Source organism: Lepus europaeus, chromosome 6, assembly GCF_033115175.1.
Source record: "Lepus europaeus isolate LE1 chromosome 6, mLepTim1.pri, whole genome shotgun sequence".
NCBI classification, from domain to species: domain Eukaryota; kingdom Metazoa; phylum Chordata; class Mammalia; order Lagomorpha; family Leporidae; genus Lepus; species Lepus europaeus.
Window position 1 is genome coordinate 71,085,096 of NC_084832.1, and position 17,600 is coordinate 71,102,695.

General features: G+C 40.6%; 1 protein-coding gene across 1 annotated transcript; it reads left to right on the forward strand.

The window, feature by feature from the left end:
• The first annotated feature begins 8,218 nt into the window (after nucleotides 1-8,218).
• LOC133762115 (cyclin-A1-like) lies at nucleotides 8,219-11,482 on the forward strand. Its single transcript, XM_062195179.1, has 4 exons — nucleotides 8,219-8,415; nucleotides 9,863-10,067; nucleotides 11,029-11,142; nucleotides 11,273-11,482. Exons 1-4 carry the CDS (start codon nucleotides 8,219-8,221, stop codon nucleotides 11,480-11,482), a joined length of 726 nt encoding a protein of 241 aa, XP_062051163.1.
• Nucleotides 11,483-17,600: the final 6,118 nt, after the last annotated feature.

Consider the following 17,600-nt stretch of genomic DNA (forward strand, 5'->3'; position numbering starts at 1 on the left):
ATTGCCCAGCAGAGTTACTTGTCCACCCTGTTTTCCAGCATTGTTTTAGGAAGTGCTCATCTGAAAAGATGGGTTCCATAGCAAAAGAAATGCATTCCACTTCCTTTCTTCAACACTCAGATTATATATAAACCTTTCAAAAGTCTGCTAATTCTTGCAGCAAGAAACTTACTCAGCTTTGCTTCCCAAACACATTTTTTAAAAGATTTATTTATTTGAAAGTCAGTTACACAGAGAGAGGAGAGGCAGAGAGAGACAGGTCTTCCATCTGATGGTTCACTCCCCAATTGGCCACAACAGCCAGCGCTGCTCCAATCTGAAGCCAGGAGCCAGGAGCTTCTTCCAGGTCTCCCATGCAGGTGCAGGGGCCCAAAGACTTGGGCTATCCTTTACTGCTTTCCCAGACCACAGCAGAGAGCTGGACAGGAAATGGAGCAGCCGGGCCTCGAACCGGCGCCCATATGGGATGCCAGCACTTCAGGCCAGGGCGTTAACCCACTGCACCACAGCACTGGCCCCCCCAAACACATTTAACCAAGCATTCCTTTTATTCCCCAAAAAAATGCTTATTAAAATCACTGAATTTTATGTGGAATGTTCTTTGAGCAATCATAATGAAATGACATATTAGGCTTTTAGACAAACAGGGAAAACAGTTCTGCTTTTGAGAAGTATGTTTTACATTTTTAAAAAAGATTTATTTATTTGAAAGGCAGAATTACAGAGAAAGACAGAGAGAGAGAGAGAGAGAGAGAGAGAGAGTCTTCCTTCCACTCAGTCACTCCCCAAATGGCCATCAATGGACGGAGCTGTGCCGAACCAAAGCCAGGAGCCAGAAGCTTCTTCCAGGTCTCCCACAAGGGTGCAGGGACCCAAGGGCTTGGGCCATCTTCTACTGCTTTCCCAGGCCATAGCAGAGAGCTGGATCGCCAGTGTAGCAGGCAGAACTCAAACCAGTGCCCATATGGGATGCTGGCACTGCAGGCAGCAGCTCTGTGAGCTACACCACCATGCTGGCCCCTGTTTTATATTATTATATGGAATGGGTATAACAATGTAAGAGTAGTCAAGGTGCTAGTTCCCCAGGTCCTTATCACACACACAAAAGTGTGAGACATAAAGGTTCAGATGAAGGCAACATGCATTGTGGGATGTCTGTAGATGAGGAGGCAGTTCTAGTTTGCAGCTCTATTCTACAGGTGGGACTGAGATTGGGAGGATGGGGTGGGATGGGGCAGGGCAGGAAATCTCATCACAACTGGGAAGACAATGAGAAACTGACCCTTGATAGCTTCCCAGAGGAGCCAAGGAGGTGGCTAGGAAAAGGCCCCAGGGCAGCACCTTATAGATGCTATGATGCTTCAGTAATCAAGATTGTGGTGCAAAGACATCATAAAGATCCACGAGAGTCCAGAACTCAACTTTCACATTTATGCTCAATTGATTTTCCAGGAAGGCACCAAGCTACTCAATGGGAAAAAGGATAACATAACCTTCTCAATATGTGGTTCTGGGACAACTGGATATCTACCCAAAAAAAAAAAAAAAATGCTTTGACCTTCAACTCATCCCACAATCAACAGTTACCTCAAAATGGATCCCTAAGTCCAAATGTAGGAGCTAAGACTGTAAACTTTCTCAAACATAGGGGTAGGAGTGGGGGTGGGGGTGGGGGTGGGGGTGGCTCTCTGAGAACCTTGTCCCTCAATTCTTGTCAGGCCTGGTGTGAGTTAACTGAACACTGGAACAGACAGAGGTCAAAGAGCGTAGCTATGTAGTAAAACATTAATAACAGTAGCAGGTTATGACCATACCTTGTGTTTTACTTAATGGTTTTGTCAATAAAAAGATGATGCCAGAATATTTAAGAAGGATGACATAATGACAGTTCCAACTGAAAGATCAGATGGGTAGCCCTAAATACAGGACAAGCTATAATTACTTGTTAATGGAATATTGTGTCAAAGAATATAATACACAGATATTGTTGACAGTAGCAGGCAAAATGAGAGGTGATAATGCAATAATATTTAGTAACTGTTTTTTCTGCTGGACTTCATTCAGCAAACACTGCACCTGCATCATGTGAGTGGGGTGCTTGTCTTCAGGAGTCTACATTTAGGAGGAATCAGTTTAGTTTCATGAGGGTTGAGACTTCAGATTGGAGTGAGATTTTTCATAAATTCAGAGATAGATGCCTGTAACTACTGACATTCGCATTATCCAATCTAGAGTTTACAAAATTATATTTTTTGCCATTTGAGAGGTTTGCAAAAGTTAAGTGTCCTGAGATTACCCAGTATGGGAGGCTGAATAAGGGCACCTCAAAAATGCCCACGCCCTAACTCATAGACCCTATAAGGAGTGTTACTTTGTAGATATGATTACCTAAAGGACCTTGAGCTGGAGAGATAATCTTGGACTGCCTGGGGAGCCTGGTGTTATGACATGGTTTCTGCTATGAGAGAACAGTGAGGACAAGTGTAAGACAATGGAGTGTTGGGAGAAAGTGGTTAAGAGCAGAATGTGCAGGCAGTGTCTAAAGGCTGGAAGAGGCAAGGAGTAGATTCTTTCCTGATTACCCAGAAGGAACCATTCTATGAATGCCTTGATGTTAGCCCTATAATCATATGGGGACTTTTAACTCCAGAACTATGAGAAAATAAACATGCACTGTTTAAGCTATGAATTGTGTGGTCCTTTGTTATAAAAACCACAAGGTAACAAGCGTGCCCAGGAAATGCTCCCATTCTGTAGTTCAGCGTCAGAATAGGGCTGCAGGGTCTGTCACTCAGCACTCAGAGTATGTGTGTTGTTCTTTTCTTGCCAAGATTTCTTATGATGAGGTGGGTTTTATAGCAAGTTCCAGTTTTTTCTTTGAAGAGCCAGCAAAAGCCTTTGCAAAATTATATGGTTTAAATTTTTTTTCCCAAATTTACAACTACAAGGGGAATTTCTGTTTTGTTTTTATTTTTTCAGTTGCCCACATACGTGATTTCATTGGGTTTAGGCAAATTTTTAATTACTCTTTGGCTAATTTTTAAGGATAATCTTTAAGGATAGCTAGAATTTATTTTAAAACAACGTAAACATTTTGTTGAGACAGACTCAGTGGGTCCTAAAACTATCTTGGCTATTTTAAAATCTATACCAGTGTTGTGGCACAGCAAGTTAAGCTACCATCTGTGGTGCCATCATCCCATATGGGTACTGGCTTAAGTCCTGGCTACTCCACTTCCGATCCAGCTCCCTGCTAATGGCCTGGGAAAGCAGCAAAAAATGGCCCAAGTGCTTGGGCCCCTGTCCCCATGTGGGAGATCTGGATGAAGCTTTTGGCTCCTGGCTTTGGCCTGGGCCAGCCTTGGCGGTTGTGGCCATTTGGGAAGTAAACCAGTGGATGGAAGATCTATCTCTCCCTATCTCTCTCCCTGTAACTCTGCCTTTCAGATAAATACATAAATCTTTTTAAGAAATCATTTTTCCTGTAGGGATTTTATTGTGTTACACAGTTGCCCACAACCAAAATATAATCTATGTTGTAGCTTCCAACTAATGGACTCATTTTTGCCAACAATAAATCCTGATACAATAATCATAGATTTTCCTTTTTGAAATCCCTACAGTAGATTTATAATTCATACAGCTGAAACCAAAAAACAATAATTTTTATGCACAAGATTGTCATTTCCCTAAAGCTCTGTGATTTACATAAGCCAAAGGTAACATTATACATATTCAAATTTCAGAATTATAGTGATTATTTAGGTTTCCTGATAGAGTTTCAGAAACAGTAAAGTAGAGCCATCAATTCTGTTTGGGGCAGCAAGTCGTATTACAGTTTCAAGAGAGATTTTTTTTTTTCTTGCTTTACAAGACTTCACCTGTGCACACTGCTGGGGCATAAGCAGGGAATTGTATCAGTCAGAGCAACTGTCTAGGAAGAGAAATTGGGCTGTCTGGACCACAGTCAGGAGGTAGATTCCCACTGTGTCTAGCATTGTTGGTTGTTCTCAGACAACCTTCAGGAAATTGGAACTGTAGAAAGGCCTAGGGCCATGATATTTCAAATAAAAACCAAATATAAGCTCCAAAAATGGGAAAGGAAGCAAAGGTCTTGAAAAGCCACCTGCACTTGTTTTCCACTATAACCGCAGCATCTAGAACAATGCTTGACATATGGAAGACACTCACTGTTTGTGGACTGTATGCTGGCATGTGTGCATGAATGAATGTGAAAGGGTTTGTTTCCTGAATATTTTTCTAATAATTAATTATATGGGAACAGGTATTTGGCCTGTTAAGATGTCCTCAAGCCATGACACAGTGCCTGGGTTCAGTGCCCACCTCTGCTTCTAACTCTAGCTTCTTGATAATGTGACCCTTAAAAGTAGAGATGATGACTTATGTAATTACATCCCTTGCCACCCATGTGAGAGACCTGGATTGAGTTGGTGACTCTTGCTTCAGCCCTAGTCAAGGTCTGTTGCAAGCATTTGGATTGGGCTCTCTCTCTCTGTTTCTCAAATTAAAAAAAAAAAAAAAAGTTATGCCTAAATGGCACTCAGTTTATTTACTCCTAATGGAATCATTATCATTATAAACAAATATTTGAGGATTCAGGTTGTATAAGACACTTTATCAAGCAAATAATACTTTCATTGTTGAATTCTATTTAGTGGAGCATTAAGTCATTGACCATAATGTAAATTGAAAATATGTTATCTCAAAAATTTATTAAAAATTTAAAAAATTTTCTCTGAGGGCATGGAGCACATAATTAGTTATTCTTTAGTAATGAGGAATCATATTATGGCTTGATACGTTTCACAACAACTAATTGTTTTTGAGTCTTCATTGCAGACTGAATGGTCTGTGAGGGGAGAGAGCACAGTGTTTGGCCCCAAAAGACTCCAGCACTGCCATAGAGGCAAGTCATCAGGGAAGGAAGGTATTTATTTCTGACCAGTACACATGGTGTAATAGTCTTCTTCAAATATGAGTTTAAATTTATTAGCATTTGATATAGGCAAAGAATATGGTAAATATACCAACTGTACCCTAAGTCTTCAGTATCAAGTTTTCCATAAAATTCTGAATTTAGAGAATGCAATTTCAAACAGTGCTCCCAGCCTGATTTCCATGGTTGTGACAATATGTGCTGGGCTCTGGGGATGGTAAGAAGGTGCGTCACCCAGACCCTCAGTGTTGGTGGTGAACAAAGAGGGCAGCAAAGCCCCTACAGGGAAGAGATCTAAACCAGAATGTTACATACACTCCTCCAATCACAGACACGGGGACAGTTAGGGACATAAACAGAAAGTACAAACATCAGGTGAGCTGAATCTTCAGGGAGTCAGAAGGTGGAGCAAGCCTGACAATAGGCAGTTCTGGGCTCAGTTGCCATTCTTGCATATGCCGGGTCAGGAGTATGCATGTTGAGTTCAACCTCATGGCAAGGAAATTGACAAAGAAAAAAGTTCAGGAAGATCACTTGGATTTAGTAATAGCAAGCTTGTCCAAAGGACACCATCAAGTTTGGTCTTGGCTTTATACATTTTTTATTATGATAAAATATACACAACATGAAAGTTACCATTCTAACTATTTTTAAGTATACAATACAGTGGTTTTAAGTATGTTCACAATGCTGTGCAATCATTATCACTATCCATTCCCAGAACTCTTTCACCATCTCAAATGGAAACTCTATACCCAATAAATAGTTCTCCTCTTGTCCCAGCCTCTGTGAATTTGCATTCTGTGAATTTGCATAATCTAGGTACCTAGTATAGGAGGGGTCATTTAATATCTTCCCTTTTATGTCTGCTTATTTCATTTAGCAAAGATTTTCAGGCTGTTGCATCATGTGTTAGGATTTTATCCCTTTTTATGGCTGAATAATATTCCATTGTTTGTAAATGCTACATATTTTTCAATCTACTCACCTGTTGACATGCACTTGGGTTGTTTGCACATTTTGACTATTGTGAATAACGCTGCTGTGAACATTAATGTACAAGTATCTCAGTCCCTGCTTTCAATCCTTTTGTGTCTATTCCTAAAAGTGAAATTACCAGATCATATGGTAATTGTATATTTAACTTTGTAGGGAATTGCCAAACTGGTTTCCATGGTGGTTGCATCATTTTACATTCCCACTGCCCACACAGGGCTTCAAAATATCTCTACTCATTAACACTTGCTATTTTCATTGTTTGAATAATAGCCCAATGGGTGGGAGATGGTATCTCATTGTGGTTTCAATTTGCATTTTTTGGCTTTGTAATTTTTTAGTGGTAACTTTCACTGGATGTTTGCTATGCATTAGGCACTTTCCTAAGTGTTTCATTTGCAAAGCTAAATTAATCCCTCCGGTAAATGTGTGAAGTAGGGAATTTTATCCTTTCTCTACAGATCAGACTTCTCTACAGATCAGACTAACAGAAGTCAGGTTCACATGGTGAATGAAAGAGGAAACGAGGCTTCAAATCTCAATGCTATGGTTTGAACACCATTTGTCCCGTTTGAAACTCAAGTTGAAATTTAATCACCATCTTGAGATATAAGAAGATGTGCATGTAATCTGACTATGGTGTTTTGAGGTGGGGGCCTTTGCAAGGTGACTAAGATTAGATAAGGTCATCAGAATAGGGTCTCTATGATTGAACCCTACTGGCTTTTGAAGAAGAGAGGAAGAAACCAGAGGAGATGCATACATGGCCTTCCTGTCTCTCACCATATTATGACTGTCTCTCACCACCTCGAACTGCTAGCAAAGTCTGCAACCCCTCAATCTTGAACCAGAACTGTGGGCCAAAACAAACCCGTTTCCCTTTATAATATACCCAGTCTCTGGTGGTGTTTTATCAACAGAAAACAGAGCAGGACACCAGTCTGTCTCCTTTGTTCATGCTTCCGGCTGTTTTTGTGTTTCCTCCACTGCGCTGAGCCCAGGAGCAGGGCAGTCATGGCTGTTTCTTCACTCAGGTAATCTGTGATTGGCTGCTGTCTGCCCCTTCCCCAAGCAAGGCAGGTTCCTCAGCTGTTTGTGACTGTACAGAGGTCAGACTGTTTGTGACCCGTACAGAGGTCAACCTGGAGGCTCTATGTCAACATCAGTCAGGAACGTGTATTGTGGGAAATGTTGAGCACCTTTCTTTAAAAAAATTATTTTATTTATTTGAAAGGCAGAGTTACAGAAAGAGAGGGAGAGATAATGAGAGAGATCTTCCATCTGCTGATTCTCTCCCCAAATGGGTACAGCAGCCAGAGCTGGGCCAGGCCAAAGCTAGGAGCCAGGAACTTCCTCTGGGTCTCTCATGTGGGTGCAGCAGCACAAGAACTTGGGCCATCTTTTGCTACTTTAGCAGGTACATTAGCAGGGAGCTGGATCACAAGTGGAGCAGCCGGGTGCCCAAATGAGATGCCAGCACTGTAGTTTTAAGCTGCTATACCACAACACCAGCCCCAGTCCTGAGCACCTTTCTTTTGTTCATAAGTGTGAACAAGAAGTCAAAGTAAAGTCATCTTAAACAGAAGGAGAAAATCCTTCATAGGTTGCTGAGTGATTGCAAAGCTAAAGGTGGAGAAATGGGCGGAATGTTTCTACCTCAAAACATTTTATACTGTTTCCTTTAAAAAACAGCCTAATCAGTAAGACCATTTATGATGAGCTATAATAAGGACCAGGTATATTTTTTAAAAATATTTGAGAAAGTAGGGCTGATGCTGTGGCGCAGCAGGTTAAAGCTCTGGACTGAAGTGCCAGCATCCCATATGGGGGCCAGTTCTAATCCTGGCTTTTCCACTTCTGACCCAGTTCTCTGCTGTGGCCTGGGAAAGCAACAGAAGAAGACCCAAGTCCTTGGGCCCCTGCACTCATGTGGGAGACCTGGGAGAAGCTCCTGGCTCCTGGCTTCAGATCAGCTCAGCTCTGGCCTTGCAGCCATCTGGGGAGTGAACCAGCGGATGGAAAACTCTCTCTCTCTCTGTCTACCTCAATCTGTAACTCTGTCTTTCAAATAAATGAAATAAATCTTTTTTTAAAAAATTGGAGAAATCACAAGACAGTCACACTATTCTCTACTTTTTTAAGGATTTTGCATATTATGATAAGATTTCAGTCACTGTGCTGGGGAGCAATCTTCGTGTACTTCAGCTATTAAGATATCAACACTGTTCCCACAAATAGATAAGACACAGGCCCAAAGCGCACTACATGAGGAAGCAGCCAGACATCACAGAAGGCATGCGTACGATTCTGGTGGACTGGCTCGTGGAGGTTGGCGAGGAGTATAAACTTCGAGCAGAGACCCTGTATCTGGCTGTCAACTTCCTGGACAGGTTTCTGTCCAGCATGTCTGTCCTGAGGGGGAAATTACAGCTCGTGGGAACAGCAGCCATTCTCCTGGCCTCGTGAGTGTTCTGTTTAACGTGAATAATGTGGAAGTACCGCCTGTCAAAACACTGGATTTCTCTCCACACATTTCTTGAACAAGAGCAGTGCATGATAATTAAACCTATTCATGCTGCCTTTGATGAAAAAGATCATCATCTTTGCTGGCTTTCCTGAGAAACTGAACCTTATGTACATGTTCAGTGCTCTATTCAGCTGTCTGAGATTCATACCACAAGTTGAATATCATGACTGAGGCAGCCGTCAGCTTGAATCCTAAGTCAACTACTTTGTATTCTAGAACAGATTTTGGTTACATACTAGCTGTCCTCATGATCTGGTACATGACCCATCATAACTGTTCGTTTGGTTACAGGGAATGAACTGTCCCATCTGGTTCCTGATCCCATCAGCAGCCCATACGGTTGTGTGGGAGAGGAGAGCTGGGTTGTGACTGAGCTGCATTGAATTGACCTGTTGTCGATTCTCCTTTCTGGGCTTCTGGTCGCTAACATTGTGGTTACTGATAAGCAAAAACTTGCCAAAATTTTCCTACAGAAACTGGAAACAGAAGCAGAAGGAAAGAATTGCTGACAGTGAAAGAGTGGGGAATCTTTAAAAAGCTAATGGAAAATGGAATTAAGAGATAATGTGTATTTCCATGAACTTTTTGAAGCCCTGTTGTATCTCATTATCTTTCTCTTGGCTTCACAGCATCGCTGGCTAATTCAATGGAGGAAGTTCAATGTGATCTTTGTAGAAATAAAAGGCCTGTAGAAATGTTTATATCATGTATTTCTCACAGCGTTCTCCTCCACAAAACGATTTGAGGTCTGCAGAATGAACACAGATTTTACCTGAGTGTCTGCCATTCAGAATCTTTCAGTTTTGTATCAGAGGCCAAAACGGAAACTTCTCTGCTGGCACTGAGTTCTCTTACTGCTGCTAGAAGTAGATACGGATGTCTTTGTAATGCTCTTGTTCGTGGACTAGAAACTAGCTCCTAACATTTTCCCCTGTACCATTTATAGTAGAATATGCATTCAGAATAAAGTCTGCAAGGCCCGTGCTGGTAGCTCAGGAAGAAGATCCAAAGTTCCGAGCTTCATTTCTTTTTTTTTTTTTTTTTGACAGGCAGAGTGGACAGTGAGAGAGAGAGAGAGAGAGAAAGGTCTTCCTTTTCCGTTGGTTCACCCTCCAATGGCCGCCCCGGCCAACGCGCTGCGGCTGGCGCACCACGCTGATCGGAAGGCAGGAGCCAGGTGCTTCTCCTGGTCTCCCATGCAGTGCAGGGCCCAAGCACTTGGGCCATCCTCCACTGCACTCCCTGGCCACAGCAGAGAGCTGGCTTGGAAGAGGTGAAACTAGGACAGAATCCGGTGTGCCGGCGCCGCAAGGCGGAGGATTAGCCTGTTGAGCCATGGCGCCGGCCAAGCTTCATTTCTAAAAGCTCTTTTCCTTTCCCAGGAAATATGAAGAGATATATCCGCCCGAAGTAGACGAGTTTGTCTATATTACCGATGACACGTACACAAAACGACAACTGTTAAGAATGGAACACCTACTCTTGAAGGTCCTGGCTTTTGATCTGACAGTACCAACCACCAACCAGTTTCTCCTGCAATACATGAGGCATCAGGGAGTGTGCATCAGAACTGAGAACCTGGCCAAGGTATCTCGTAGGTCCTCCAGCAATTTCCCACGCCAAGAAGGCTGAAGAGCAGCCAAGCCCAATCATCCTTCGGTTTTCCTCAATTTCTCCATTTTTATTTTTCTTTCCTTTCCTTTTCCTTTTTCTTTTTTTTTTTGTTGTATGCTTGGAAAAACTGTTTAGTAATAGAAGAGAGGGTATTTTAAGGATACAACTTCTGGTTACAAGACATTACTGTTGAATACACTTGGCAAGTACAGGTTGTCTAATCACACAACTATTAAAGAAATTTAAGTTTGGAAACTGAGCAATATCTCTTAGATTTACAGAATGGCAGAAAAATTAATTAACTTGGTTCTAATCTCATTCTAACATATTAAGTATTAAAGCATTATTTGGTCATTTGGAGTTAAAGCTGAAGGCATTAAAGCGTTGCTCTGGGCAACTTGGATTTCAGTCACTATGATCTAGGATATGGAGTATTTATATCCTGTGTGAAGAGTAACAGCGATGTCTATATAAATTTCCCAATATGTTTATCTTAATCTGATAGGTCTCCATTGGTATCATTTTAGTCTCTGGACTGCATTCATTTGACTGGTAAGATGATGGCTTTAATATAGACATGTTGTTTTCCTTGTGGCTGAAGTTTCCCATTTCAGCTGCCAGACCAGTGCTACTTTATCTGACCAGCATAAACCTACAGTGTTAGCATAAGATAAGTAACCTGTGCCATAGGCTATGTGGGTGAGCATATGCTTGTGTGTATTACAATGTAAATGTTGTTGTGTTTATGGATGCCAGGACAGTTAATCCAGTGAATAATTTTGTGTATCTGTTTCTGTGCTCATCGTTAGATGCTGGTTGACAAATTGAGACACAATTTATTATTTCTTTGATTTTTAGGCTTATTTGTGACCTTAGTCAAGTTTGCCCTTAGTCCAGTTCCTAATCCCAATGAGATTTTCTCCCTTGTTCTTAGTATGTCGCAGAACTGAGTCTACTTGAAGCTGACCCATTCTTGAAATACCTTCCTTCACTGATAGCTGCAGCAGCTTATTGCCTGGCAAACTATACTGTGAACAGGCACTTCTGGGTAAGATTCCTTCTGCTCTCATGGGTGAAGTTCAGGGCCTGTCTAAATCTGTTTAATGACTGGCCAGTATAGATCGGGTTGTCCCTCAGGAAAGCAAGTTAGCTGAATCAGGAGCTGGTTGTCCTGACAGCAAAACTGCAACCTGCTGCGGAGGCCTGCTGTGGCTCTCACTCCACAGCTTTCCTCTGAGAGGAGCGGAGATGGTCAAGGGATGGGGTCCAGCATGTCCATTCAAGAGCAACAGATCTGGAAACCTCAGGGCTCACTGTTCTGTGTGGAGGCCCTTGCAAATCCATCATTGACCCCTTCAAGCAAGAGTTGTCCTTTTCCCTCTATCTAAGAGAAACCTGAGCCTAATTAGGACGGCCTGAAGATTGTTCCTGCGTTTCAAGGCGACAGGGCAGTTAGCGTGCCCTCTTGCTCAAGAAGATGACAGGATCAGAAAAGGATCTCTGGGTTTAGTTCCAAAGGCTCATTGTTGTGCTAAAAGAAGTGGGGTAGCTGCCTTTATTTTCTGGAATACTTATTTCTCTTGCTGCATTTTTCAAATTTTCAAATTTTTTATTTTATTTTATTTTCCCCAGAAACCTTTTATTTAAGAAACACAAACTTCATACATTTCATAATTACAACTTTAGAAACACGGTGATTCTTCCCACCATACCCTCCCTCCCACCCACTCTTACACCCCTCTTCCTCTCCCTCTCCTATTCTCAATCTTATTTCTTTTAAGATCTATTTTCATTTAACTTTATACACATATGATTAACTCTATGTTAAGCAGAGATCAACAAATAGTATTAAAAAAAAAAAAACTGTTCCTCAACAGTGGAGACAAGGGCTTTTGAAAGTCATTGCCTCTCAAAGTGTGCATTTCACTTCTATAGATTGCCTTTTAGGTGCTCTATTAGTTATCATATGTCAAGAAGAACATATGGTGTTTGTCCATCCATGACTGGCTTATTTCACTAAGTATGATGTTTTCAGGTTTGATCCATTTGTTGCAAATGACTGGATTTCATTATTTTTAACCACTGTGCAGTGTTGCATTGTGTACATGTCGTATAATTTCTTTATCTGGTCTTCAGTTGATGGGCATTTTTTGATTCCGTAGTTTAGCTATTGTGAAATTATCTGCAATAAACATGGGGTACAGACAACTTTCTTATGCTGATTTCATTTCTCTTGGGTAACTTCCCAGGAGTGGGATGGCTGGATCACATGGTAGGTCCATATTCAGATTTCTGAGGTATCTCCATACTGTATTCCATAGTGGCTTTATCCGTTTACATTCCTACCAACAGTGGATTGGGGTACCTTTTTCCCCACATCTTCGCCAGCATTTGTTGTTTGTTGATTTTTGGATGAAAACCATTCTAATGGGGGTGAGGTGAAACTTCATTGTGGTTTTGATTTGCAGTTCCTTGATGGCTAGTGGTCCTGAGCATTTTTTCAAGTGTCTGTTGAGAATTTGAATTTCCTCTTTTGAAAATTGCCTCTTTATGTTTAAGTCCTTTGCCCATTTCTTAACTGGGTTGTCTTGTTGTTACTGAGTTTCTTGATCTCTTTGTATATTCTGTTTATTGTTCCTTTATCAGTTGCATAGTTTGCAAATAGTTTCTCCCATCTGTCACCTCTTTGCTGAGTGTTTCTTTTGCAGTACAGAAGCTTCTCAATTTGATGTAATTCCACTTGTCAGTTTTGGCTTAGATTGCCTGTGCCTCTAGGGTCTTTCAAAGAACTTGTTGCCTATACCAATGTTTATGGGTTTCCCCAAAGTTCCCTAAGAATCTGATGGTATTTGTCATAAATTTAGGTCTTTAATCCATGTTGAGTGGGTTTTTGTGTAAGGTGTAGGTAGGGGTCTTGCTTCATACTTTTGCACATGGAAATCCAGTTTCCCAGCACCATTTTGAAGACAGTTTCCTTGCTGCAGGGATTGGTTTTTGCTCCTTTGTCAAAGATAAGTTGGTTGTAGATGCATGAATTGATTTCTGTCATTTCTATTCTGTTCCATTGGTCTAGCCATCTGTTTTTGTACCAGTACAGGCTGTTTGGATTAGAACTGCCTTATAGTATGTCTTGAAATCTGATATTGTGATGCTTCTGGCTTTTTTTGTTGTACAGCTTTGCTTTAGCTATTCAGGGGTCTCCTGTGTTTCCATATGCATTTCAGCATCATTTTTTCTATATCTGAGATGAATATCCTTGGTATTTTAATTGAAATTGCATTGAATTTGTAAATTGCTTTTGGTACTATAGACATTTTGATGATACTGCTTCTTTTGTTCTAATCTATATACATGGAATGTTTTTCCATTTTTTTTTTGTATCTTCCATTTCTTTCTTTAATGTTTTGTAATTCTCATCATCCAAATCTTTGACATCCTTGTTTAAAATTTATGCCAAGGTATTTAATTTCTTGTAGCTATTGTGAATGAGATTGATCTTAGAAGTTCTTTCTCAGTCATGCCATTTTCTGTGCACAAAAAGGTTATTGATTTTTCTGTGATAATTTTATATCCTTCCACTTTACCAAACTTTTTTTGAGTAGGCTCTTATTAGTCTTTTCAATCCCTGTATTTAGAATCATTTCATCTGCAAATAGGGGTAGTTTGACTTCCTCCATCCCTGTTTGTATACTTTTGATTTCTTTTTCTTTCCTAACGGCTCTGGCTAAAACCTCCAGGATTATATTGAATAGTAATGGTGAGAGTGGGCATCCTTGTCTGGTTCAGATCTTAGTGGGATTGTTTCCAACTTTTCCTAATTCAATAAGATGCTTGCTGTGGATTTGTCATAAATTTCCTTGATTGTGTTGAGTAATATTCCTTCTATACACAATTTTCTTAAGGTTTTCATCATGAAATATGTTGTATTTTATCAAATGCTTTCTCTACATCTATTGAGGTAATCATATGGTTTTTGTTCTTCAGTTTGTTAGTTGATTGATATGTGAATGTTGAACCATCCCTGCATACTGGGGATAAATCCCACTTTGTCCAGGTAAATGATCTTTCTGATGTGTTGTTGGAGTTGAGAGGCTAGTATGTTGTTGACAATTTGTGCATCTATGTTCATTAGAGATATTGGTCTACAATTTTCTTTCTCTGTTGTATCTTTTTCAGGTTTAGAAATTAAGGTGATGCTGGCTTCATAGAAGGAGTTTGGGAGAATTCCTTCCCTTTCAATTATTTTTAATAGATTAAGAAGAATTAGTTCTTCTTTAAATGTCTGGTAGAATTCAGCAGTGAAACCATCTGGTCTTGGGCTTTTCCTTATTGGGAGGGTCTGTATTACTGATTAAATCTCTTTCTTGGTTATTGGTCTGTTTAGATTTCCTGTGTCTTCATTGCTCAAATTTAGTTGGTTGTTTGTGTCCAAGAATCTACCCATCTCTTATAAGTTTCCCAATTTGTTGACAGACAACTGTTTGTAGAATTCCTGATGCTTCTTTTCATTTCTGTGGTTATCTGTTGTTACATTTCCTTTTTCATTTCTGATTTAATTGATTTGAATCTTTTCCATTTTTTTAGTAGGTTGGGCCAATGGTGTATCAATTTTGTTTGTTTGTTTTTTAAAAAGACAGCTCTTTGTTTCATTGATCTTTTGTATTTTTTTATTTCAATTTTGTTTATTTCTTCTCTAATTTTAATTATTTCTTTTCTCCTACTAATTTTGGGTTTGTTGTTTTTCTAAGTCCTTGAGATGCATTGATAACTCATTTATTTGCTGTCTTTGCAATTTCTTGCAATTTTCTTGCACATTTACTGGGAGATTTTCTGCCATCACATTTATTCATAAAGATAACTGTCTCTGTTTCTGTGTGCAGCACATCCTTAAGCATCTTTTGTAAGGCTGCATGAGTGTGAGAAATTCTTTCAATTTTTGTTTGTTATGGAATGTCTTTATTCCACCCTCATCCATTAATGAGAGTTTTGCAGGTTACAGTATTCTGGGTTGACAGTTTTTTTTCTCTTAAGACTTGGACTATGTGCTGCCATTCTCTCCTAGTCTGTAGTGTTTCTTTTGAGAAATCAGCTGTGAGTCCAATTGGAAATCTAAAAGTAACCTGTTTTTTTTCTACTGCACACTTTAGAATATTTTCTTTATGTTTTCCTGTGGAGAGTTTGGCTACAACATATCATAGTGAAGATGTTTTCTGGTCACATCTGTTAGGAGTTCTGTGTTCTTCCTGTACTTGGACATCCTGTTCTTTCTCCAAAATTGGGAAGTTTTCTGTGATTATTTCACTAAATAAGACTTCTAATCCATTCCCTCTTTCCATGCCTTATGGAACTCCTAAGACCCATATGTTGGGTCGTTTGATAGTATTCCATAAATCTCTTACTTTTTTAAAAAAAAATTTCTAATTTCTTCTTCTCCTTCTCCTTCTTATTCTGGTCTGACTAAAATTTCCAAAGATTTGTCTTCTAGCTCAGATATTCTTTCTTCTTCCTCACCAAGTCTGTTGTTAAGGCTTTCCGCCAGACTTTGTATTTGATCTATTGAATTCTTCATTTCTAATATTTCATTTCTATTTCTCTTTAAAATCTCAATTTCATAGGAAAAATTTCATTCATGTCATATAAATTTCTTTAATTCATGTATTTTCTTCTGAACAAGTAATACCCACAATTAATCTTATGAATTCCATTTCTGGCATTTCACCAATCTTTTCATCTTCACATTGTAATACTGAAGTGTTGTTGTGTTCCTTTAGGAGTGTCATGTTGTCTTCCTTATTCTTTTTTCTTGAATTTCTGCATTTATTTTTAGGCATTTGTGGAGATTTTTTTTCTCTGATGCTTTTCCTTTTTGGCTATGCCTCTGTGACTTAGTGAAGTGTCTGTTCCTTCAGTGAGTACCCAGAGGCATGTGTAGGGTGTGGACTGGAAGCTCTGGTCAGAGCTTCACGATGGGGCAAGTATCCAGGATGACACCCAAGTTGAGCATGATCTGTTTTTTACCAGAGGGGAGGGTTTGATCAGCTCTGCTGGCATAGTCACACCCTTATCTCCTCTCTTCCACAGTGATCCATACCTGGCACTAGCCCACAGTGGATGCAATACTCATCCATGCTTACACAAGAATCACACCAAGGATCCGTGCAATTCTCAGTGAGAGCATGGATTCTGCCATGATAACCCATCCCAGGCAATGAGGGAGCCCTGAGCATGTGGAGCCACCCAGAGCAACTGCCCAGAGACCCAGCCACAGCCTGAGCCGTCCCACACAGCCGCTGTGTTTCCACAGTCCCAGTACACAAGTCTCCCAGCTTCACAGGGTACTGAGGATCCACTCTGCCCTACCAGTCTGTCCAGTACACAGAGAGGCATTGACACTCCCAGAGCCATCTGCCTGTGGGTGCTCCATCTAGGCAGTTTGAGCTCCAAAGTCTGTGCTGTGTTGGGAGGCTGGAGGTGTCCCATAGTCCTACATGAGTGCCCAGTCCCCTATCAGTCTTCCCAACTAGACTCAGGTGTCTCCTCTCAGCTGGGTGCTGAGTGTATGGACATAAGCTGGTGCAGCAGTTACATATGTCCAAAATGGTACCTGCCCTCTCTCAGCCAGTTGCTGGCCATCACTGTTTGGAGAATAGGGAGAAACATGCCCCTTTCTTTTCTCTAAATTGGTGGGTACATTCTCCCCTACAGGGCTCCAGGCCAGACTCATGCCAGCCTCTCTCTGCAGCTATATTGCCAGTGGCTGGAGCTGATGCAATCTGGTCTCACCTCTCTACAAAGCTGGTTCTCTGGAGGAAGAAGGATTTGAGTTCAGATATTGACTTTGTCAGTTTTGGGTACTATGCATCTGAGAATATTAATGACCTCCTCTGAAACTCAGGTGCTTCTTCTTTGAAATGAGGCTAAGTCTTCCCTGGCAAAACATAAAAACAGCAACTAACACATGGTTGCAATGTGCTAATAGTTTAATAGCTTAATAGCTCTTGGCTGCTGGGGTCCTATGTTGTGTCTGTACTCGTGCTGCACATCCACACACTCGGCACAGACAATGTCCCTCTTCCTTTTTGAGGAATTTCCACTACAGTCTTCTCTCTCACTTTTCCCTGAGATTGTACTCTCTCCACTTTTTAAAACTAATCTCCCTCTAGTTTAGAGCAGTAAGCTCCCTCCCTATTCCTATCTTCAAGAGGTTTTCCTTTCAATGCCAGCATGTTAGCTCCTATAGAAAGAAACATTTTTGTATTCATAAGATAGACACAGAAAATAAAGTAACATTAAGAAAGTGACTTCAGTGATCTCAGGAAAGGAGGTGCAGACAAAGTATTTAGAGGCTGTTCTAATGTGATGGGTGTCTACAAATAAGAACAGTGGCTGAGGGAATGGGCTCTACAGACACATTGTAAGGATGACAGGAGAGTTGACAAAAACTCTGAGAGTTCTTGCTCTACAGGCAAGCCCCCAAAAAGGAATGGATCAAGAAAACCCTCAGCC